The 24,789-nt window shown below is 41.9% G+C and overlaps 2 protein-coding genes across 7 annotated transcripts; one reads left to right on the forward strand and one right to left on the reverse strand.

Annotated features, from left to right (window-relative positions):
* Positions 1-1,536: 1,536 nt before the first annotated feature.
* On the reverse strand, positions 1,537-10,363 carry PAK1IP1 (PAK1 interacting protein 1). Its single transcript, XM_048940540.1, has 10 exons — positions 10,174-10,363; positions 9,370-9,532; positions 7,505-7,625; positions 7,335-7,409; positions 6,724-6,776; positions 6,108-6,253; positions 5,924-6,021; positions 4,421-4,520; positions 2,535-2,661; positions 1,537-1,801 (listed from the first exon to the last, which is right to left on the reverse strand). The coding sequence occupies exons 1-10, from the start codon at positions 10,234-10,236 to the stop codon at positions 1,641-1,643; spliced, it is 1,107 nt and encodes a 368-aa protein (XP_048796497.1). The 5' UTR covers positions 10,237-10,363; the 3' UTR covers positions 1,537-1,640.
* On the forward strand, positions 9,577-23,776 carry LOC125691308 (tRNA selenocysteine 1-associated protein 1-like). Of its 6 annotated transcripts, XM_048940549.1 has the most exons (11): positions 10,375-10,471; positions 11,159-11,338; positions 13,164-13,253; positions 14,242-14,318; positions 14,412-14,554; positions 15,111-15,242; positions 16,118-16,237; positions 18,277-18,472; positions 18,977-19,022; positions 19,811-19,979; positions 23,168-23,502. In XM_048940549.1, exons 4-10 carry the CDS (start codon positions 14,289-14,291, stop codon positions 19,945-19,947), a joined length of 804 nt encoding a protein of 267 aa, XP_048796506.1. In that variant the 5' UTR covers positions 10,375-10,471; positions 11,159-11,338; positions 13,164-13,253; positions 14,242-14,288; the 3' UTR covers positions 19,948-19,979; positions 23,168-23,502. The 6 variants fall into 6 exon arrangements, with proteins under 6 accessions (XP_048796507.1, XP_048796511.1, XP_048796506.1 ...); XM_048940550.1 differs by lacking the exon at positions 10,375-10,471 and adding an exon at positions 9,577-10,108 and having other exon boundaries at positions 19,811-23,599; XM_048940548.1 differs by having other exon boundaries at positions 19,811-23,599.
* The last annotated feature ends 1,013 nt before the right edge of the window (positions 23,777-24,789 follow it).

The following is a 24,789-nucleotide window of genomic DNA, read 5'->3' on the forward strand; positions in this document are numbered from 1 at the left end:
AAAAATTTTAAATCTGTTGTACTTCATGAAGTATAAACTTCAATGAGAGAAAAATGTAAGTTCTATGTTAGCTGTAGGAGCCTATTGAAGTTAAAAACAACCCTTTATTGCTGGGCTCATTTAAACAGAGTACACTGCCTATTCAGACGTGGTGTTCTCATAACTCATCTAAATAAAGGGAACAGTTGCAAAGGAGAAACACAGACATCTGCCTCCAAGAGAAGATTGCTATTGGCACATGAGCAATCTCATAACAGCTCAGATGCTCTGTTTCAATATCTGAGCGTTCTCAGAGCCAGGCTGGAGTTGTACCTTATTTTACAAGCCTAAGGCAGGAGGCTGCATTTCTGGTTCCAGATTGGGCTCACTCTTCTTCCTGTTTTTTTCCCTGTACCTTTTCTCTGGTGACACTGATATGGAAGAGCATATTGTTGTTAAACTGAGTAAGGATAAAGCCTAATTCCAGTTACCTCATGAAAACAGAATAAATAATGACTATAGTATAGGAAAACAAAACATTAGAATCCCTTCATTTAAAAGAACAAAGAGAACTTTGAGCTGGACAAGGTCAAATACTACACTTTGTTTTTCCCACTGTGTAACTGAAATAAGACTTAGGACAAAATTCTGTTCTTGCTGACTGAGAATGCTGAGAATGCACTTTGTGTTTAAGTGCAAAACAGATGGCTGACATTTTATCAAGGTGACAAATGTTTCAAATGTTAGATATTTTTTTTTAAAACAACATGATTCAGATCAAGGACATGAAAAAATATGGTATGGAGAAGAGACAGTACAACCCTATTAACTCTTCCATGTAAACATACATGCTGTATTCTGAACAAAGGATTTCAATCATGTCAACCCCCAAAGCCAATCTATCTGTATTTCATTCACACTGGAATTTTGGAAGTTCTTGAAAGTATACAATGTAAACTTTTAATAAACACTCTTAAAGTGTTTCATTGAGTCAGGAAACGGCTATAAAAAGGGGGGACCTAGACCTTATATAGGGTGCTTATAGGGGGACTTAAAGAAAAAATTAAACGCATAGAGCATAGAGTAAAAAACCAAATATTCTGTTCACAAAATCTCTGCATAACTCTGGATTAAGAACTAAAAAGCAGTTTTTTGTGAATGTATGAATGAAAAGTGATAACAGTTTAAATAATTTGAATATATTCCTTCTTAAAGTAGAAGTCATGAGAAACAAAGGCAGATTATATTTTCAGTGGTCTGAACAGAGAATTTTCAATGTAAGAATGACTTATGAGTAAAGAATATAACTTTAATATGTATTTAGCTGAGACACAAAAATTTATCTGAGACAGATGTAGCTGTTTTTTATCATTTTAGCTGCCTATTTCAGAATCTGTTAAAAAGTGTATGCTGCTGTAAATATAAGAATATAAGCATTACGTACTGTGAGTTTATTTCAGCCTCATTCTCCCAGGTAAAGTTGCCATCCCTTTTACTATTTCTCAGAATGATCAGCCAATTCATCTGGGTAAAAAATAATGACTCTTGAAAACCGTATCAGTTCAGAGGTGTTTGTCCCGCCAAGAAGTTTTAAAACATCCTTGTAAAAACTACAGCAGCACCAGCATTTACTTCTTATTCAGGAGAAAAAGCATTCGCCTTCATTCTGAGCTATTCGGCTTCTTTTTCTTCTTTTGCAGTGGAGCTTCCAATTTTCGCTTAGCTGGAGCAATTTGTCTGTGTTGTTTTGTCAGTTTACCACTTTTATTCGTGCCACAGACTTTCTTCTTCTTGTCTACTGATGGCTTCTCATCTTCATTTGCTGAAAAAAGCAAGAAATTATTCACTCTGACATTTATTTCCAGTCTGTAGTCTAAAACATTACAGAGGCTTATTTGTATCTCCCATTAAAAAAGGAGGAATTTAAGCCATAACTGATTTACAGCAGTGTGTGTCATCTATGCTACTTTTTGTTAAGAAAATCCCTAAAGATCAAATATGGAAGTAACTCAGTATACAGGAAAACAACAGCAGCAAAAAAAATCAACAACTCCTGCCACCAACCAACCAACCAACCAACCAACCAACCCCTGGGCCAGACTTTGCCCAACTGCACTGGCATCAGATCTAAGTTCATAGCAGTACAGGAACGTTCTGTTCTATCAGACTGTTCATTCCTTTGTTATCTGTCCTGAAAGCTTCAGAGTTCAGAGTTATTCCACTAAAGAGAAACAAAGCTTTCGTATCATAGAAGTGAAAAGATGTCCTCTCATTACAATGCAATGTATCACAAATTAAGTTTCCACAAACAGAAGAACCATTTCCCTCAATTCCAAATCATCACTCAGTTCCTGTGTGCATCTGCTCACAAATAGTTTCCATAGTTGTGGCTTTATTAAGTGCAGGCCTGAGACTATTAAGTAGATGTAGATATCTATGCAACTTGCCACATCCCCAGTTCCTTAAACTACAAAAGCATACAGTAAAAACGTCCCATTCACTATCTTACATTTCACAGTCACGGTAATAACTGAAAATACAGATAATTTTATTACCTTGAGTTGGTGTTGCAGTTTTTTCACAATTTTCTTTCATTTCTGAAGCTTGGTCAAGCCACACTGCAAGGCATGTCAGCCTAGCTTTGGTGCTGACTTCACATAATAAAGATGGCACGTTTTTCATCTGAATATGGAAAATTAATTAAACATCCCTTCTATTTAAAAATGTACTAAATTATCTAAACGGAGGAAGAATTGTATGGCCCAGTTCCCACTTCTTTTCTGGAGAATCACAGAATCACAGAATGGCCTGGGTTGAAAAGGACCACAGTGCTCATCCAGTTCCAACCCCCTGCTATGTGCAGGTCACCAACCAGCAGACCAGGCTGCCCAGAGCCACATCCAGCCTGGCCTTGAATGCCTCCAGGGATGGGGCATCCACAGCCTCCTTGGGCAACCTGTTCCAGTGCCTCACCACCCTCTGAGTGAAAAACCTGCTCCTAAAAATGGTAGGGTGCCTAACAATGTTAAGAAGCAGAGGCTGCACGCAGGTTAATGGGCACAGTTACAGCCCTGTTTCTGCTACCACTCCTCAGTGGTGCTTTTTACAAAAAAAACTCCCAAGAGCTGCCAGTGCACATCTTGCTAAGTGACATCAGCATGCTTTACCATGCAGAGGTGGTCCGACACGATGAATGAGCAGACGAGTCACAGGCCCACAAAAAAAAGTGAATGTTTTCAGAAGCTTATCCAGATTACAAGGCGTTTTCAGTAGAGTTAAAATAATTTAAGTTACTGCACCAGGTTCTTTTTGTCCCTCACAAAAACACGGCTGCTGATTGAAAATAATCCTTACGTGGTGTGTTTCAAATTGCTTAACTGCATCTGTATGCTCAGCTCTGCAACTGTTGAGCAAAATCCTACTGCAGGTATCAAGGGTAATGTGTCACAAACACACGTGCAAAACAGCAGCACTGATCCTCTAGAAACTACTTCTAGTAGATGTATTGTGCCTCTCAGAGCTGGGCAGAGCAACCCACACAGTTATGCAGGGGTTTACAAAGATTTGTCTGTGCAGTAAGAAGAAAGAAAATAAATCACACACTTGGTTAAAGTAAAGACAACGTTACAGAGGAAGTTAAAGAGTTCCTCGATCGCTATTTCAATCATGCAAAAGCAGACCTGGGATTTCAGACAAAGGGGAAAAAAGGATTCTCACTACTGTGCTTAAAAGAATATAAAAACCATCACGAGGGCTGAAATTAAAAATGTATGAATTCAGAATAGAAATACAAAGTGAGATTTATTCCAATGTTAAGATATCTATAGCAGAATACAGTAGAGCCCTTATTATTGGGCACTAAACAAAAAATCTAATTCTGATTTTACAAGGCAAGTCCCAGAACAAAACAGTAAAGAAGGGGAACTTGAAAGATAAGGCACAATTCCTTGTTAAATTGTTGGAAAATACATGAAATAAATGTACACAGAATAGTAATGGATTTGGTGATTTAAGGTCTTTTCCGACCTGAGCAATTCTATGATTCTGTGATCTGAGTTTTTCTGCACAGCAGTTTTTTGCACCTTTAAATGGTTAGCAACAGCCAACAGCACTACACAGCTTCACTGCAGTCATTGTAACATACCTAACTGTTTGGACAGTGGTAAATTTTGCCAGCTATATTTGAAGAGAAGCATGATTTCATGTATAAAAGAGAGCTTCATAATCTGATTTTGTAGCTTGTTAAAAGAAAAGATGCCAAAATATACAGGTGCATAAACTATGCACATATATATGTGCACTGAACGTAATGGGGAGAAGGATCAAGACATGCAGATTACAAATAAAATTCCACCAGTGCTGTAAAATTGATTATTACAACAAAACACTCCACAATTCTGATTGATGCTTTTCCATAAGTTGAGCAGTTCAACAGACCCACCTTATTAACATCCAGATTCCACACTTTAATGTAACCATCACTGGATGCAGTAACAATAACATGTTGTCCTTCCCTTTCAAAACTATAGATATCTTTTATTCTGTGAAGAGAATGTTATACTTGGTTACTGCGTAACACGGCAGATCCCTTCAGAACAGTAAGCTGACAGCAATTAGAGCTGCACAGGCAACAGTACAGGAGTCAGTTTGAACAGTAAAAAAGCCCACAAAGGACAGGCAGTAACTTGGAAAGATGACCCATTTTGAGTGCTGCCATTTACAGTAGGAATACATGTCCTTGCTAGGCAGATAGGATTCAGTTCAGAACGTGTCAGTACCTTTAAGTACACACTATTGTCTGCATCAGGGGCACAGTAGTTAAAGTTTTCCTGTTTTGATTAATTAAAATAATTAAAATCAGAACTGGGAAAAATACATAAATAAATACACGACATCTCACACATACATAAATAAATGTATACAACAACAGAGAATATCCTACTGTCTGGAATGAATACAACTGGTATGTTTTATGTAAGTATCCTAAACAATTAGAAACTGTAAAGGCTGAACATTCTTTAGACAGCCTTGCCTACTTGCCAAATACCAGTGCCCACTTTCAGAAATACGTGAAATACACTGAGAAAAACTGTACACATGTATATGTAAGCACGTTTCATATCCATATATAAAAATGTTACATATATATGGCATGCATTTGATATCAAATCCACTAATTTGGTAGAACCTTTTGTGGTTTGGTCTCCCCACTTAGCAGCTTTCCACTGCAAAGACACCAGGGTGAGCAGACATTCAGAGGAACCAGCCACCCTTGAGCAGCTCCCCACCAACCTGCTGGGTAATTCACAACTGCCAAGGGTGCAGCTGTCATGAGGACAGACCCAACTATGAGAGTCAGACATCACAAGATGTCTCCTTTCAAATGTGCCTGTCCAGTACAATCCAGTTTGGCAGTGGAAACCCTGTTGAGCAATTTTCATCTCATTGGCTGAGAAGAACTACAGAACCCAGTGGCCCCATGAAGGTTTTTGGTATTACAACTTGTAGAGATGCATCAGTTCAGACACAACAAAGCTTTGAGGAGGGAAAAGAGAGGAAGACCTTCCTTGTGAAAAAAAGTATTAACACACAGGCACACCAGTAAATGTAGGTCTTATATTTAAGACATATATTTAGACATGATCTATACTGATCTGGAACTTAAGACCTTAATATTTTACACAGTACTTAAATTGCTAAGGTTAGAACTGTAATATTCCTAATTCTAAACCCAGCTGTTTTTGTAGCATGCAAAGATAGCACAGTACTTCTGCTTATGCCAAAAGCAAACAAGTCTGTTCCAAACGTGGAACTTAGCACATTGAGTAAATTTACTTTCTACACAAATACAAGAACAGTAGTAAAATGTGTGAACACTGCAACTTTGTATACTGAGTACTCAGCACTGCCATAAATATTGAAGTAGTACACAAATATAAAATACCTGTTTTCATGAGCTTTAAAATCACACAGACATTTTTGAGAGTCACAGCTGTAGAACCTTATAATTTCATCATCTCCAGCTATGGCAAGGACAGAATCCTTGAAATGGGAAAAAAGAAATGCAAGTGTGATTAAATTCGTATGTTTCAAAGCAGTTAGCTTCCCAGCTTTTCTTTTGTACTTACTGTAATAAATCTAATGGAAGAAATTCTTTTCTCTATTGTGATAGTGCCAGTGATTGAAGCTGTATCGAGTTTGTAGATATCCACTTTATTTGTTATCACAGTCACATATTTCTCTCCATCAGGGGACCACTTAATTATGTGGGCATCTGTAGACAGAGGAACATTCTTAGATACATATACACAGTTTTTTTGTATTCTGTAACACATGAGACACTAAAAGTAAACATCCTTCTAGTGGCTACCTCCTATGTTCTAGGTGAAGCAGAGAAAAATTCAGAGGAAAAATAATCTAGTCAATGTATGCTCTTAAATGTTCATTTCTGATTGACAGAAGTGCATAAAGGAAGGAAAAAAAAACATATTTATTTAAATGTCCTGATATCAAGCTTCAAGGGAGGAAAAAAGGATTTTTACTGTCATGACGTTTTCCTTTTGGTAAATGACTACAATTCAAGGACACGTACTTTCCAGCATGTGTAAAATACATTGTGAAAATAGCTCACCATTAACTGACTTGTTGATTTAACACAGTCTGCCTTTCCTTCTAGAAAAAGAAAACAAAAAAACCCCAACTGTCTAATTCCACTTATTAATGGATTTAGACTGATAAACTCACTTTGCTTCAGGTTTTTGATAAAGGCTGATCGTCCTTCTACAAGATTCCAAGTTCTGAAAGACAACAACAGATAACGTGCATTCTGGTTAAATGGCACAGTGAAACCGAAGCCCTATCAGCTCACATGTGAAGGAAGCTTTTAAGCATCTCTCTATCTTTCAGTGCTTTCCTTAATGCAGGAGAAATTGATGACTTACTGTATTGCTTGTACACTGCAAGGCTGAATCTGTGATATTTATTTTTTAAATCAGTTTGCAATGCAGAGCACAAAAGGAAGCCAAATACCAATTTGTCTTGATAACACAGCATGCTTAAAATACTTGTACATATCTGTAGCAACTCATATACACTCCAAGTGTAAATTTACTTTTCTAACACGGAATAAAACTCAACGGCTTTAATTTTTATTCCAGAATGCAAATGCACACATCTACAAGTGACTAAAAAGAGTTAGAATTCAGCAAGAAGAATCACAGAATCATAGAATGGCCTGGGCTGAAAAGGACCACAGTGCTCATCCAGTTCCAACCCCCTGCTATGTGCAGGGTCACCAACCACCAGACCAGGCTGCCCAGAGCCACATCCAGCCTTCTTCATTAGTTTGGACTCACCTTAATGTTTTATCTGTTCCTACTGACAAAGCTAATTTCCCGGATGGATGAATAGAAAGAGATGTCACATGCCCTCTGATAAAAACAAAACAAAGTGTTAGCCACATATATTATTTACAAGGAAAATAATTATGAAAACTCATCTGAATATGCAGATTTAAGAAACTCACTTATGCGCCTTAATGGATTTCAGGCATTCCCATCTCTTTGTGTTCCAGATACAAATCAGTCCATCCTCAGCCCCACTCAGTAGATGTGCAGTACCATAGAACTCCAGACAAGTTATTGTGCCTAGAAATTCAAGCCAGAGTTATCAACAATCTTGTACGTACTAACAGTTACCACACAGAGAACATATTAGCTAACAGAGGTGCTTCTAGCATTGAAATTAGCTACAGACATTTCTGTTACATTTGTTGATGTGCTCTTTTAGTTCCTCTACAGTCCTACATGTCTGAAATGTCTGATCTGCTCTCTGCCATAGCAGTACTTGGCCAGCATGGTGCAGGTGACACACAGGTTCTACCAGTGATACGCAGTGTTCTTACATCAAAGCCTTGCTCTTGGCACACAGCTGAATTTACCACTGTCCTGGTTTCAGGTGGGACAGAGTTCATTTTCATTATAGTGCCCGATATGATGCTGTGTTCTGGCTCTAGGAGAAAAGCAACACTGATAACACAGACGTTTCAGTTGTTGCTGGGCAGTGCTGCACAGAGACAAGGACATTTCAGTTTATCAGCTTCTCGTACTGCCCTGCGAGTGATGGGCTGGGGGGGGACAAGGAACAAAGAGTGGACAGAACCAGGACAGCTGACCTAAACTGGCCAAAGGAATATCCCACACCATATGTCATCATGTGAACAAACTATAAAACTGGGGGAAATTGGCTGGGGGGTGCAGCTGCTACTCAGGGACTGGCTGGGAACTAGTGGTGAGCAACTGCATTGTGCATCACTTGTTCTGTACAAACATAATTATCATCATCACTATTTCCTTTTTCTCTGTCTTAGCAAATAGTTTTTGGGTTCTTTTTTTTCTTTTTTCTCTTCTCCATCCCACTGCTGGGGATGGTGAGCAAATGGCTGTGTGGTGCTGAGCTCCCAGCCAGCTTCAACTGTAACAGAAGCACCCCGTTTACTGTACATAAGTTGAACACAGGTACCATGGTGAATTTAGCTCCATTATACTTCTAGACTATCAGGAGAAAAAGGACAACTGGGATTGAGTCCCAGGTGACCTGAACACATTTATATGGACTAATATCAACTGTCTTTTTGACAACTGTAATTTAGGAAGCACACAGATCAGGCAAGGTGATAAGGAGGATGTGACGAGGCCTCTTCTCCCAGGCAACAAACAGAACCCGAGGAAATGGCCACAAGTTGTACCAGAGGAGGTTTAGGTTAGACATAAGGAAAAACTTTTTCTCTCAGAGTGGTCAGGCACTGGAATGGCGGCCCAGGGAGGTGGTGGAGTCGCTGTCCTTGGCAGTGTTCAAGAGGTGCCTGGATGAGGAGCTACGAGAGATGGTTTAGTAGCTTGTGGTAGCAGTGATGATGGGAGGACGGTTGGACTACATGATCTTGTAGGTCCTTTCCAACCTTGTGATTCTATGATTTTAAGGTACAAGGCAATCTTCCTGGCAGCAGCAGCCTGTCCTTACACACAAACCATCTCTTTTGGGTGGATGATGGAACAAGTACACTGAGAAAGATGGCTGTTAGGAGCAGGCATGGTCTGGAGAAACTGTCCTGGTAGAACAAAAATCATTCTTAACGTCATTTCTGGGCCATAAATTCTGAAATGGGTAAAACTGAAAACATTTGGAAGCAGCAGATGTATTTGTGGTCTGACACCTAAAACAATTTTTGGATTTTCATGCTCAAAAGCTTGCCTTGTTTGTATCATCAGACCACGGTGGCTGAAACACCACCACTATTAAAGACTACAACAGAACAATCTGAATTTTCTTCTTCTGGTAACGAACAAATATTCAGAAACTGAGCTCTGAGTTTCTATCCCTGATGCTTACCATTGTGCTGCAACAGTGCCCCATGCTCCACCTTCTTCCTCATGTCATAGATCTGGATCGACTCATCCCTGCTCCCCGTGACCACATACTTGCTGTTCACTGCTACGGCCGACAGAGAAGCAGTGTGGGCATGGTGGGTAAAATCGGGGGTAACCGTCCAGGGCTGTGAAGGAAACAAAACGAAGGGGTCTTTCTGAAGAGAAGATCCTCATGGCTTCATCAGCCAAGAAGTGACCAAGATCAGAGTTCACAAAATCTGAAAAAGCCGACGTGTAAAACGCAAAGAAATCACACTTAGCTACAAGGATGATGGAGCAGCATCGAGTTAACATGCTGTTTCAAGACCAGACAGGGCGATCTCAGCGCCCAGACCACCTGTTATAATCAGCTCCACTTTCAGACGCGGCTGTGCGCACGCAGGACCCGCACGCAGTTATCAGCAGAGGGCTTTGGCGGCCCGACTGCCCGTTCTCCCCCGCTGACACCCGCACGCCTCCCGCCTGGCGCCGGTCCTCGGGGATCACGTGGCGGCTCCCGGTGCGACGAGGCCGAAGGCAGGAAGGCAGCAGGGCAACGAGCCGCGAAGAACCCGCCGCTCCCACGCGCCGTGGGCCGAGCCCGTGCTTGCGGGCGGCCGCCCCGCCCCCGCCGAGCTTTAAAAGCCCACCCCGAGCCGGCCCCGCGGCCACGGCCCGAGCGAGAGCGGCAGCGACGACGAGGAGCAGCAGGGCTGCCTCAGGTGGGTGGCGGCCGCTGGGCCTCCGCGCGTGCTTCGCCTCCCCTTCCTTCCTTGTGCCGCGTTACCTGTCCGGGCCGCGCAGCGAAGCCGAAGAGGACCTGCTCGTAGCAGCCGGCCACCAGCTCCATCGGCGTGGTCGCCCCGCTGCGCCCCGTCGCCGGCTCTCGGCCCGTCCTCGGCGGTGCCTGCCGGGGGGCGGCGGCGCTTTGAGGGGCGGCGGGGGAAGGCGCAGCGCCGCGGAGTCAGGCGCGCTGCGGGGCAGCCCGGCTCAGGGGTCCTCGCCGGGCAGCCCGGCTCAGGGGTCCTCGCGGGGCGGAAGCGCGGGGCGCGCGGCTCCCGATGGCGGCGCGGACGGCGAGAGGCGTTAGTGCGGGCCGGGGGCGGGAGGGCCGGGCTCGGGAGGCGGGAGGCGAGCGGTCGAGCGACGCCAGGCAGGGAGAAGCGGCGCCTCCCGCAGCTCGGCGTATCGGGGCCGCCCCTACAGGGCCCGCGGGGCGTGGAGGCCGCGGCCGTTAGGCCGCGTCACCCCCGTGGCGGCGGGGGGAACCGAGCGTTACAGCCGTGCCCGCCCTGCCCCCCTCCGCTTCCTCCCCACTCTTGGCTTCCTCGTGATGTTGCTATTTTTTGGCGCTTTTTATTGCCGTGGGGCGCAGCAGGAAACGGGCAGCGCGGCCCCGGCGCCAGGCTGCTGCGGCGGAGGACTTTGGCCGGGCGGGGCGCTGTTGTCGCCCGCGAGGCGGCACGGCGGCGAACAACCCACCCGTGTCCCTCTCTATGGTAGGCCGGGAGGGGCGGCCCGGCCCGGCCCGGCCCAGCGCTGCCGAGACGGCAGTGCGGCGTATTAACAGCTAATGTGCAGCCAAGCCGTGGGGTGAAAAGCCCGGTGGAGAGCCCATGTAAGCCAGAGAAGGAACTGCTTGAGTTCCGGAGGTTATACCTGCCCCACCGAAGAGATAAAGGTGCTGTGAGCGTAGCTGGGCTTGAAGGTGTACACGCCACGTCACACGCGTGCTCTCTCAATTGGTTTTTAAATGTGTTTTTGACTTGCAGTGAAAAGAGGCACCACTGAAGAGCGGATGGGAGAAGAGTACGAGAGCAGTTGTGCATGAGTCTGCAGTAACTGTGGTTGCAGAGCTGTTGCATCGTTTGCCCTCTCATACTTTTTTTTATGGTGTAAAGTTGTGTTGTAGTGTTTGGCATCTCCTGGTAAATCTGCACGAGTGAAGAGTGGTAAGTTTTCTGAAAATAAATAAAATAAAGCATTATGCACTGAGGAATACAAAGATGAGGATTCCAATATTGAAGGCATTAAGCGTTTGAGCTTTTTAATAAAAGTAAGGTTTAAGTTAAGGAACTGAAGTTAAGAAACTTAAATTAAGGAACTAAAGGCTATTCTTATTAATACAACCTCCTTAATTGGAAAAAACATGCTGATGATCATCCCTCAGCACAGTTATGTTTAGTGGCAGGTTATACACTGACCTTACTGGTGTGTCCCTGTATTTAAGGACTTGTGTGTACTTAATTGGGTGTGAAATGGCTATGGAGATGAAGTGCACATAGCTACTTTGTGTGACACCATGCCTATCCTGTGTCAGGATAGCGTAACCCATTTTCAGAAGCACCGTGCTGAACTGTTCACCTCCATGGCCACACCTCTAAGGCATTACAAATACTCTGTAATTATGTGAACGTGACTCCAACCAATCAGTTTGTAGAGTGTTACATAACTTGTTATGTGGAAATGGGAGTTAAATTCCAGCAATCAAACGTCTGCTTAGAAGAGTTACCTTGGATATAAAGACAAAAAGTAGTGGTGAATTGGAAATGTATTATCCCCTTGCACACCATCCATAGGTTGCTCTGATAGTGATGCCTCCCGTTTATTTCCACAAAAGCTACAACAGATAGAAAAAGCCTAATAGCACTGTTTTTCAACATAGTCACCAACATTAGCTGTGTGCTTTTGGTAGCCATGAACAAGAGCCTGCAAGTCTGTACCAGCAGAGGTGACCCACTGTTGCTACTGTTGAAATACATCATTTACTGTGCTCACATCTACCTTTTGGTCTCCTTAAATGTTCAGCAACTGTTGATAAACGTCAGTGGGTGCTGTTTTTTCTCCATGGAGGAATTAAATTCCATCCCTTTGCTTCATCCACACTTCCATGTCAGATGCCATTTTGTCAGGCTGCCCCTCTGCTGCTGTCTGTCCCATGGCAACAACGTGGAATGGGCTATTGGTGGGAAGGTTCAGCCTTTACTGCCACACAACAACATCCACCTCTGGCATTGTGGGTCAACATAATAACATAGGGGGCATTACTTTTAGAGCAGCCCTTGTATTCTGTAAATGAAAATGTTTTCTGGGGGACAGGAAAGGTTATCAATTGGAAATAGCTGTATGCTTCTTAAGGGTGTCCAGGATTTTAATAGTAGGAAAAGGTCCCTCTTTGTTGCTAATTGATTTGTAGGGAAGTCTGAGAAGAGACAAAAGACAAGATATAACTAAGAAAAGATTTGGAGAAGGAACAGTTGGATCAATTTTACCTTTGCTGTTCTTTCTTTATTTACTCTCTTATTCATCAATGCTTAGGAGGTATCATTGCTCCTTTTCAGCTGTGTAACTTTGTGCAATAGGAAGTTACAAATCCTTATTTGGCTCAAAAGGGGGTGGAGAGTGGGGTGAAGCAGACCTTGAGATATTGTAGAAAACGGCTTGCATTTTGTTGCCTTGTTTTTAATTATTTTAGAGCTTGTAAATTATGATCTGGTGTGTTTTCTAGACGTGAGTAAACTGTAGGTAACTAAAAAGCTGTTTATAAAATGTTGTAGTGCTTTGGACAGCAGGAAAAAATCTGTGAACTGCTACAACTTCTAATTGTAGTGCCCTTAGTCATACATCATTTTTATTTCCATTGCTTTAGCAATGACAAGTCAGAACTTACGTTCCCTAGCTGTGAATTAATAATGTTAAAACTGTTAGAGTGAACATCTTTGAAATTAATTGATTTCAGAATTAAGATTCTTGGTCCTCCCTCACACTTTCTTTCAGCTGAAGGATTGCAATAAACTGAACTGTTGCATCTGCGTCCCTTGAAAGAAGGCAGAAGACAGATTTTTTTTTTCAACCATGACGAGCCAGGTAAGATCATTTGGTGAGAAATTCAGGTTTGTAGCATCTAAATGGGTTCCAGAACATTCAAAATCCTCGGTGAATGTAAAGCTGAAATAGCTAGCTCACTCCGAGTGGGGTATTCTTCTAGTCCCATGATTTCCTCTGGTAACTGGTGGTTGTCCTGTGTATGCTTAATTGTAACAACCGAAACAGGTTGGGAGCATGGCATTAAACTTTGCAGTTTGGATTATTTGAGCATGAGTTCTTCTGAAGGATCTTGCAAATAACACTCTCTATGTAAGTTATGTAGAGGTGTTCTAGAGGAAGAACGTTAAACGCTGCGTAAGTAAAGTTAAAAATGATACTGAAAAATACCATTCTTGTTTTTGGAAATCGTTCTTCAGAAGATTGAATGAGGGAGGCAACCTGTTAATATGGCTGTTTTTTTTTTTTTTTTTTTTTTTTTTTTTTTTTGTTACCCCACATTTTTTAAACTGGCTTTTGGGGTTTGCAGTTTGTTTTTTTGAGGTGCTTTTTATGCCTCTTTCTTCCTGGCCTTGCATCTGGGTTTAGCGCTTTCCCTCAGCCAAGTTGGTTTGTGGTCTTCTTTCTTCTCACGTTCCATTAATGGGCCTCCTGTTGTTGTTCCTGGCCTGGGAGAGTAGCCCGCTGCTAGCTAGTGAGGAGAGGCATCTCATAGAAGCAAAGAAGACCTCCTAGGAGAGGAGAAGTAGGGACAGCTGAGATCCCTTTCTGAGCAAGAATGATAGTTTGATATATAAATTTTTTTGGCTCACTGTGCCACTGAGGGCTTTTTATTTTTTTTGAGAGTCTTAGAGCTCAGGTGGAGCACAGTCCAGTCCTGGAGCTACTTAACATTTAGGATTGACCAGCATCGAAGGACTAACTGCTTTCTTCCGAATTCCAAGAGGAAGCTGTCAATCCGTTAGCCAGCTTGACAAGTCAGGGGAATGTGGCTGTTCATACAATCCTTTGGCTCTGTTATTTTTGCCAGGCGTTTTCCCCAGAGGCTGCTTTCCCTCATGGGAGGCGGAGGGAGAAATGGGACCCCAGGCTTCTTTCAAGGGCAAGGTGAATATGGGGAAATCACCTGTGGTGATGGGGAGTGGGAGGGAGGAATGTAAATGAGGCTAAATACTATAGAGGTGTTTTTTATCCCAACAGGATTTACTTGGGAAAAAGCGAGAATGTCTCCAGGCCTACAGCTGGTGGAGAACACCGCAGAAGAAGCGGAAGAAAAAGAACAAAATAAAACCAGGAAGAATAGAGTTTGTTAGTGCTACTACTACTACCAGCAGTACAGTCAGGTAAAGCCCTTGGAACATGAAAAGCTCTGGCTCTCTTTATCTGCTGAGGTTGATGGTGACCACTGAATGTCATCACTCACTTGAAAAACTCTGTGGTCACTGGCAAGCGGTGGCAAAACAGTCACAGCCATGGCTGAAGTATGAGCTAATTTGTCAGGGTATTTCTGTGCCTCTTGTTTGGGCAATCATAGAATGCTTTGGGTTGGAAGGGACCTTTAAGATCAGCTAGTTCCATCCCCCTGATATATATATATAATATATATAATATATAATTTATATATATATATATAAAACCAAGTAAATATGTTGATTTTGAAACAAATTTCTGAAAGAAAATGGATCCTTGTTGCTAAAGCAGTAGAGTTAGACCTACAGTACCGGAGAACTGTATGCTGGTGTGATGGCATTGCAGTTCTGTACATTTCAGTGTCTTTTGCACTGAAGTACTCTAGACTAATTTGTCTGGTTCTAACAAGCTGTAATATAATAATTGTTTTAATACTGGAATCACTATTTTGGTCTGAAAGTTTTAAAACTGTTCTTTATCTTCTTAAAGACCGGATTATTCAATATTTGTTGGGGAGCTTACTCCAGAAGTGGATGATTTCCAGCTCTATGACTATTTCCTAAAGAGGTATCCCTCATGTCTTGACTGCAAAATAGCAACGGACCTGCTGGGATATTCCAGGTAATTCAGTGTAAATTTGTAATGCAGTTGGTTGTGCCTGCTTCTGTAGTGATATGTAAGAACTCGTGGCAGAACTTCCCTGCTTTTTTTCTGAAGCAAGAGGAATGAGATTAGTTTTAAGCACTGCTTTTCTTAGCAGCACAGGTCCTTGAGTTTCTGAAACGCTGGTTTAAGCAGTCAGTTAACTTTGAAAAGCTTTGATTTAGTTACGTAGATTTACATTAAAAAAAAAAAATAATCAGATGCTGGGAGAAGGGAGAGCTGTGCACTGAAATCGGTGCAGCTTTGTCATCTGCAATACTGAGGTCAAAATTCCCATTCTTTGTGTGGGAGAAAAGCACGAGGCCTGGCAAATCTGAGGGGTTTGGGAGATTGAATGCAATTTCACTGATAGTAACTAAAGCCTAGCTGAAACTGTTGGCCATGCAGTGAGTCAAGCAGGAATAATGTAGGAGTTTATGTTCAGGCGGTGCTGCCTGTAACAGACTAATTCAAGAAGCTTAAGAGAAGGCAGTTAAAAAGAATACTAGTGTTCTACAGTAGCAGGAGTGTGTTAATAACTGATAAATGAACTCTGTCTATGCAGAAATATAGAATCTGATTACTTATGCAGATAGCAGTTAAAATGTATTATTCTGCTGGCTCTCAGCAAGTTGCATCTTATTGCTAGCAAAGAGCAGGCTTTTTGCTTCTGGCCCAAGTTTTTGATTTGGTGAAAGCCTCTTCCGTGCATGTGCATATGCCAGAGAGGTTGCTTAAGTAATAGAAGCTATAGTAGCTGCTACCTTCTGTTTTTGTAGAAGACAAACTGAATTAATTAGTCTTGTAACTGTTATGCATACTAGAATTTGTTTTCTCCCTTTTGAAAATTGTAGAGGGTATGCCTATGTCAGATTTGGTGAGCAAGGTGATCAGATGAGGGCACTGCAAGACTGCCAGAATGCACCAGGTCTGGGGGGAAAACGAATCCGGCTGAGCATAGGAATTTCTAAAAGGTAACCAATGAGTTGTGCATTGATACAGTTATTCTAAATAATCAGATTCTCGTAGCTCTGCCTTTGTAAAGTCTGTGGCCCTTGCTGTAACGGCTGTAACACTGGCTGTAGGATGCAGTCTACAAAATCAAAAATGCAGAGATTGTTTTGACTCCCTGGATTTATCAGCCTGTTTCAGGATTGCTGGGGGAATCCAACTGCAGTCTAACCACACAGTGTAGCTTGGGCTTATCTGCTCTTGCAGCCAGCTTTATTTCATTTCTTAGCAAAGCTGAATGCGTTTGTAAATATTTTTCAGGTTTGGGCCTGAATAAAGTAGAAGGGACAGGGAGCTTTTGTTCTTAGACCTTTCTCTCTAGTTAGAGGAAAGAAGCACATCCCTGGTTTTACAGTAGGCTGGTGGGGATAGGAATTCTTAAGTGGGGAAAAGACGTAGGAATATAGGGAGAAAGTCAAGGGGAGTTTTGCTAGAACTGTTTTCAAAGCACTGTTCTCTGCTTTCCAGTAGCTTAGGCAGTGGGGAGTGTAGCACTTTCTGAGAGGGATTTTACTCTTTTCATCTCAGGTCTGTCAGTTACTTAAGGCAATTCAATTCCGAACATTTAAAAGAATCAATACTAAATTTGATAAATTTTGATCCAGGATACTGGGAAAAAACCCTTCATATGAACAATTTCAGTATGTATGTGAGGTTAGCTTGTGTATTCTGTTCAACAGAAAGAAATGTTACTTTTGTTTCTGTTTACCTGGCATAATTCTGCACATGTTGCCTCTTTTTGCTTTAGAATGGAAATGCTGTTGCCTGAGAGAGCACTATCTAAAATTGCTGTGACCATAATTATTTTAGAAACAAAACAGGTCACACAAACATGTTTCCCTGCTTCTGCTGTCCAGAAGGATGTTAACAGTGCTCTTAAGGAGGAATGCAGTTGGAAGCAGAAGTCTCAAGATAATTGCTCCCTACAGGAGCAGGACAATAGGATATCTATATTAAGACCTATGTACTTTACAGTGATGAAACAAATACAACGTAGGTATTAAAATTTACATCATTAGTATGTTTCTGAAGGGCTCAGTATCTGTCTTGGCATCAAAATATCCAGTTGTCAAATTAAACAGTTTGACATGAATGTTTACGCATTTTGGTGACTGTTTCTGAACTCCTTCAGTTTCTATTCAGCGCACACAAAAATGTATATGACTGATTTTTCTGCTTCCCCACTTTAAGAGGAGATCTGCCTGTATAGAATTAGTGAAAACATGTCTAAAAAGGATTTTCTGCAGTACGTAGCATGGTTATCTGAATGTCCTTTATGCAGTGTGCATTAGTTTTAGTTTAGTTGTCTTGATTCTCGCCACTTGTGTGAGGCTGCCCCAGAGAAAATCTCAGGCAAAGGGGAGTAATGAAAATTAATCATGTGGCCCCTTTTTCATTAAAAAAACAAAGTGTATTTCATAGTTTCCCCACTGATTTGGTTGTCTTGCTGAACAATTAGAAGTATGGTGTTAAGCAAGACTGGCTTCACCTGACAACTGTACTTGGCCACTATTGAATGCTTTATAAACTAAACTGTGCAGGGAGAGGCAAACTAGCAGGCAGTGTAAGATGCATAATGTGACTTCATTCACATCTTTCTGGAAGAAATATCTTGTAATTAACCAAACAAAATATGAAAGGGTTAAGACTGCATCTTTAAAGCAGCTGTGCTTGATAAATGTCTCTGGTCTTAAATTAATCTTTGCAGAGCACAAAGGCTTATGAGCAGCTTGCTTATGCCAACACTAAGAATACTCTGTATGATAATAGTGTCAAAGCTCTGGATTTAATGCAAAACAACTGCTTTTGATATTGGCAAAGGTGAGGACATCTGCTTCTGTTTAAATACAAGATCTTGTGCCGTGCCTTAAGCTGTCACTTAATGCAGCTGTTTAGGAAAGCTTCCTTTTAAGCTTTGAAATGTGTAAGCTGGCACGTTGTGTAACTGGAAAACTGGGTTTACAGTTTGTGGTTCTCAAACTCTCAACTTTTCGTGTTTCAGACTGAAAGCGGAATTCCAGCGGTACCAGTCATACAACTACAATGATTATTACCAGGATTATCAGAACTACTACTCACAGTGGAATTATGATGCATATGCTGAGTATAACTACAACTCCTATGCTGCCTATGATAGCATGCAAGCTATTGGGGACTGCTCTTTAGGAGATGCTGTTATGGCCCCAGCTGTGTTTGAGGTAAAACACATTGCGCACTTGTCTTAAATAAGGAAACTTTATGGATAGCTGTACAAATTGTGTGAATTGGAGCAAATATGTTCTGAAACTGAAACTATGCTTTCTGCTTAGCGTGGAGATTAGAACAGCAGACTGCCTTCAGAGGTATCTGTGCTTATAGTGCTTATAGTTTGTGCACAGAATTAGTGGTTGATACGTTATTTGTTTATGTATAACAAATAACAGTTTGGACAGCACAACTATGTATGCTTCTTCTGTTCTTTCTTCCCCAGTATGCTTTGCTCAGAGCAGATAGCTGTTGTAAATGAGCTTATCTTGGTCAGTTAGTCAGTTATGACCTGCAAAAGTCCCTTCCAACCTCTACTCTAATACTTGCTTTCATTTAAAAGTAACTGCAAGGATAAATGGCATTTTGTATGTCTGTGGAAAGAGAGAATGTTTCAGGGTAACAGCATTATTTTGAATTTATAAAGCTTTGTAAAATGATTAAATTCTGTCTTGCAGGAATCTTCGGCTATGGCTGAAATCAGTGATGACCTGCTTACTGAAGGTAATGATGATTCTGTCATTGTGTCTTCTGTCTTTAGCCATACTTGTGCCCTTAAACAATACAAGGCTGGATGAACTGGAAGAGGATCTTGGAAATGGAGCTGATACAAGAGTCAGCCCTCTGTGGTTCATCTGAGATCACTTAGGGGTTTTAAAGCTAATATGACATATGCTATATGAAATAAAATGAGGCATCTACAGTAGGGTTCCTGTAATTGTGCCTTCAGTCTGTTTTGAAAAGTTCTGATGTGGGATTTATTTTCCTTGTATTGATCCACTAAGCAGATTCTACATGAGGAAACTCATTCATAAGCATGAGCTTTGTTTTCCATACCGTGAGGTAAAAGCTTTCCATTGCAGGTTCTAAAGGGGGGTTTCAGCTTGCACTTAGAGATTTGGTACAAAATGTAATTCTTGGTCTTGGGAAGCTTGCAGGCAGTTCCTCGTACGGAGGCATCTTGCTCTTGTGTTCAAAGCTTTATTACATGGAGTACCTAGTATAGCAGAAATGAATACATGATTTTTGTGAAGGTTTTGTCGTTGATTATTTCTAAACTTGATTTTATCTTGAATGACAAATAGAGTCCTAGCCTTCTAATACACAAATCCCCAGAAGAAAATTGGAGTTGTCAGGTTTGTTTAAAGTTTTAGGGGAATAAACGCCTTATTAAAATTATTACTAAATCTATTTACTTTGGTTAGCAAAAATGTTGTACTAGGTGTATCTCTTGAGACTTTTGTGTGCATACCTCAGTGCTGATGCTTTACTTACTGGGCTTTTCTTTTCAGATCCACAGTTGTATTTGGATGTTGATGAAATGAACAGACAATTTATGGAGACAAGTGAAGAACTCTATGATTCGCTTATGAATTGTCACTGGCAACCTCTGGATACGGTCACTTCTGAAATCCCCTCTGCTATTTAAGTGTCTTATATAGCATGGCCGTTATGACCAAGGTGCTAAAACTACACTTCTACATTATTCTAGATCATAAGTTTTAAAGCACAACGATAGGTTGGATTTTTTTTGCTATGCTTTTGACAGTTTCTGTAATCTTTTTTTTTTTTGTTCATCACTCTATTCTTGGAGCATCATGAAATCATGTAAATATTCTAGAAATGTAAAGAGTTAATTGAGGTCTCAAGATAGACTTGCCTGTGTAAATAAAATTTTGTTTCTGCAAACCTGCCAGCAAGGGACTTCACTCTTACATGTGTGTAGGACATTCTCTTCTGGCTTACAGAATTTAATTGGGGGTAGTAAGGGCATCTCATTCATCTTTATTTTTGTATGGGTGTTAGGACACTAGCAAAATCTAGCACTCACTTTGTAGACTACTTGTTTAGTTCAAAAGTACAGGGTGGGAAATGTTCCTAAGTTTTGCTATGAAATTTCTTGTGCTCCCTTCCTCCTGCAGACGTCTGGCACTGTTATTAATCTGCGTCAGTTAAAATTGGTTTATAAATATGGTACTTTAAGCATACAGAAGTTCAGACTTCAGCTGCCATAGCTGCCAAAGTTCCATGGACTAAGGATGATCCCTGCTGTCAATTTCAGCCTCAGCATTCAGCTCTTGCTTACCTTTCTGAGTGTTATACTTCTCAGCTCACGCTTCATACATTTACAGTATGCATGTTGTATACACATGTATACAATGCACTTTTCAACCTGAAAATTATTGGAGATAACTTCCTGGCTCAAAGGAGGGAATAACACATTGGGATCAACAAAAAGCAACCAAAAACACAAATATCCTAGTAACAACTCTCCAATTTCCTCCCTGTCGTTGACAATTTCTGTGATATTCCTGGTGATTTAAATGTTTTTATAGTTAGGAGGTTACAGAACTTTGAAGTGATGACTATTCAAAGAAAGGAAGGCAGGAAAATTAGTTTTAAGCTAGCAATGTGGTTCTTCTAAACTACTCTCATCTTGAAAGCTATAAATTATTTTCCAGACATAGAGTTTAGTTAACCCTCTGTGTATTGGATTACTTGTTACTTAAGTATGTAATGATAAATAGGTCAGGTTAGAGACAGTAGAATATTCTAGGAAAAAAGAGAGCAGAAAGTGCTCTAACAAAAGCTGTGGAAGCTGCTAAAGCCAGGTGAGGTGGTTTGATACTACTGTGTGTGTTGTAGGGGAGATCTAACTGTTGTGATGGCAGGCAAGAATTAAGTTCTTTGGCCTTTTTTTTTTATGGTGTGGTGTAGGTTATGGCTTGATGCAGGTAATGAAAGTAGTGGTTATAAGCTATGTGCTATTCCTGAATGAGCTGATGACCAGAAATTCCCTGTTTTCACTGTTTAAGTTGTGGTGGTAATATTGTCATAATGTTGCCATGAAGCCAGGACGTTCTGAAATAGAAGAGGCCTTTGGACTACTAGAAATGCGTTCTTCCTGCTTTTAGTGCAGGCATATGTGTAGGAAGGCAGGGGTAATGGCATCACTTTGAGCGGCTGCAGCTAGTTCTCCCCAAAGCAGAGACACACTGGAGCTCAGTACAGGGATTTGTTGGGCCATTCCCCTGTGTGAGGTGGGTCTTTGGAGCATTAGTGTGAGGGGATTTAGTAACAAGAACATGATGTTAGGTACAGGAGAAAGATGAAGCAGAGAGAATTTAGAGGGAAATAACTTGTGTGCATATATGGAATTGTTTCAGGGGACTAAGCAGGGGAGAAACTCGAGATGATAAGCATAGGCTTCTTGAGTTTGAATGGTGGTGTTAAAGCTTCAAAAGCTTACAAGGTTTGCCACTTCAGTTGTACATAGCTGTGGTGCTTGAGCTTAAAAGTACAAATTGGTCAGCTAAGCAAAGGATTTTATATCTAGCATCCTGACTAGCAGCAAGACTGCTTCCAGGTCTGTGCCTGCATAACTGCTTTGACAAAGTTTGCATAGCATCACTGAACCCTGTGTTTAGGTTGCCTTCATTACGTTATGGAAATATTTGTTGTTATCCACCAAAAATGTGATATTAGGGATATCTGTTGCCATATCAAATACTGTGAAGTACCTGTGCTAATTTTTTTTGTATTAGCAAAGTTGGTCTATAATTATGTGAATTGTGTAATGAGGGGCCCGTGTAGGTATGTGATTTCACTTAGTCTGATACAGTGATGGTGTATGACCAAAGTATGCCAACCTCAGAAAAACAAGTCTGTGGCCACCCCATATTGTGCAGTCTTAATGCTCTATGCCTGTTCTCAGATACATGCTCCTTCTGTTCTGGACTATGAAGTGCCTAGGTAGTGAAAGTACTATTTTTTTGTAGCTCAGTGAATGAGAATTGCTTGGGCCATTAGTTCTCCAGATCTGAGAAATGTTGGAAGCATATTCTCTTGCAGTCAACACTAACAGAAATGAGGTGAAGGAGAGGGTGTTGGTTGCAGCTGGTGTGCAACAGTTCTACAACAGTTTTCTGACCTCTTTTTCTGTCTCCTGAGACTTATTGGTGTACTCCTCTTTCCTGCTAGGAGTGTGTACATGGGATTAGGATAGTGTGTGCAGTACAATTCTTTGCCATCAGAGCATAGAGGATGGCAGGTTTCTTCCTGTGCTGTTACTAGTGGATGGCCAGTACAGGAAGATGGAATTGCACCAAAACTGCTAGAGTGCTTCTCTGAGTCTTTTTACTAAGTAAACTCGCAGCTGTTTGACAACTGCCAGCCTTTTTAGCTGAACACATCATGTGGGTGTCTGCTGTCAGTTTATCAGATCTGCAAAGATGGGATGGCAATGGGAGCTTGATTTGCTTCAGACTTGTTAAATTAAAAATATATACATACTACTTCAACCCCACTATAGCTTGCTTCTAGTTCTGTTTTGTTTCACCCAGCTGAACTGGTGTTTACTTTTGTTTTAAGTTTTCTACAAGAATACCCAGTAATGAGTAATTTCATAAACTCTTTTCATTTGGGTACAGCTGCAATAGAGGGTACCTTTACACAGAACCTGCTAGATTGTTCAAGAATAGTAGTGTTTCATTTCCTATCTCTTCTGTGATCAGGAAGGTTTGAGGGGCTACAACTGATCTCGTGGTCAGTGAGCAAGGAAAAAGCAACTGTCAAGAAAGGTTAAAGAGTTCTTAAAAGAATGCATGAAGAGTAAATGGTACTTAAGCCATGAATGTTTCTTTTTGCAGGGATGCTCTGGACCAACCGCTTCTTTCTAGCGCTACCTCAAAGTAACGTGCAGATATAACTCACAGGGAAGATTGATCAAATGGTGATGATCATTATCATACTGCTGGATGCATATATATTTGCCTTTTTGTTTTGGCTCACTTTTAGCAACAATTAACCCAAGTGACACATGTTAATGGACACTGACTACATTTGCAAACATTTCTGAGTCATGAGTGTCATTAAAGGCCTGTCACTGTTTAGAAATTGTTCTAAATAAGAAAAATGGAAGCAAAATAAATAAAGCAGCATTTGAATTTACGGAGAAAACAGCGTAGCTGCCTTTGATGCTGAGCTTGAAAAGAAAATCATGTTACCATAATATGGTTACCTTAATGTAATTAGTGTGCATGAGAAAAAGGGAATTGTATTTTACCTCTGCCTAGCTATTAGATAGCCAATGCAGATGTGATTTTAGTCAGATCCCCAAGGAGATGCCATTCCAGAAGTCAGCATTTTCTCTGCTCAGTGTGTTTTCAAAGGGCAATTTATCTCTCTTTGTGAATCTTGCTCCTCCCAGATTGGAAATGCATTGTGAAACCCTTCTGTTAAGTTAGAATTTAGTATGATAATCATGTTCTAGACTAAAGATGAGGGTTTTTCATGTTGTGGAAGGACGGTGTTGATGCAAACCATCCTGCTGCAAATGAAGGTGTACAGACAGCAGGTGGGAGAAAAAAGCTCTGAAAGTGCAGTGTGGTATGAACTACCTGGCAAGTAATTCTGCTTGGGGGGAAGGGGGGTTCAGAAGTCACTTGTATGGCAGTGGAGGCAGGACTGAGGAAAAGAAAGCTAGCAAGTTCTGGAAGACAGCTGGGAAAAAACCAGAGGGGGGGGGGTTAAAAAAAAAAATAAACCAAGGCTGAAAACAAGCAGCAGAGATTTAGTGCAAAACTCCTGACTGAGACTCCTGTGGCAGTTCCTTTGCTCACTGATCAGCATTTCCCTCAGGTGTGGACTTTGGGCAGACACAGGTGAGAGGGATGTGGGCATCTGTGCCACTGAGATGATGCGATGGCCTTGGTCACCTTCTGGGTCCTCTCCACCTGAAAGCATTCTGTGATTGCCACCTCTTACACTATTTTTAGCACATTCTGTACCTGAGGATGCACATTCGTGCTGAATTCTGTGCAATGAAGGTGCTGCGCCTCCCTGCTCTGCTCACCCCCACACAAATCACTGCGCTAAACGTACCACGGAGCCACAGCTGTACGCTTTCAGTACCACGCTACAAAAGGACAATTATTTTACGTGTATCCAATTCACAACAGAAAGGCGTATTTCCTTTCGAGGAAGCGCAGGCCGCGCTGCACTCCGTCCTTCTCCCCGCCCGCCCAGTGAGGCCGTGCCCCGCCCGCTTTGATCGCCCTTCCCGCTCCGCTCGCCAACAGCCCACGCGCCCCGCGCTCGCGCCGGGGTTTCCCGCGCAGCCCCGCCCACCCCGCGGCGCGGTGCACGCCGGTCCGTCGCGGCCGAATGACGCGACGGCGCGTCCGGTTGACGAGAGGCGCAGTGTGGTTGGTCGGAGCCGAAGCCGGAGCCCGAAGGGGGGTGGGGGCGGGGCGCAGCGGCTCGGCCGCGA

This window comes from Lagopus muta, chromosome 3, assembly GCF_023343835.1.
Source record: "Lagopus muta isolate bLagMut1 chromosome 3, bLagMut1 primary, whole genome shotgun sequence".
Lineage (NCBI taxonomy): Eukaryota > Metazoa > Chordata > Aves > Galliformes > Phasianidae > Lagopus > Lagopus muta.

Coding starts and splice junctions, on each gene's coding strand:
- PAK1IP1 (XM_048940540.1), bottom strand. CDS start 10,236: ATGGAGCTGGTGGCCGGCTGCTACGAGCAGGTCCTCTTCGGCTTCGCT. Junction 9,533..10,173: donor TCGCTGCGCGGCCCGGACAG/GTAACGCGGCAC, acceptor TTTCCTTCACAG/CCCTGGACGGTTACCCCCGA. Junction 6,022..6,107: donor CTTCCATTAGATTTATTACA/GTAAGTACAAAA, acceptor TCCCATTTCAAG/GATTCTGTCCTTGCCATAGC.
- LOC125691308 (XM_048940550.1), top strand. CDS start 14,289: ATGGGACCCCAGGCTTCTTTCAAGGGCAAG. Junction 18,473..18,976: donor TGGCCCCAGCTGTGTTTGAG/GTAAAACACATT, acceptor TCTGTCTTGCAG/GAATCTTCGGCTATGGCTGA. Junction 19,023..19,810: donor TGATGACCTGCTTACTGAAG/GTAATGATGATT, acceptor TTTTCTTTTCAG/ATCCACAGTTGTATTTGGAT.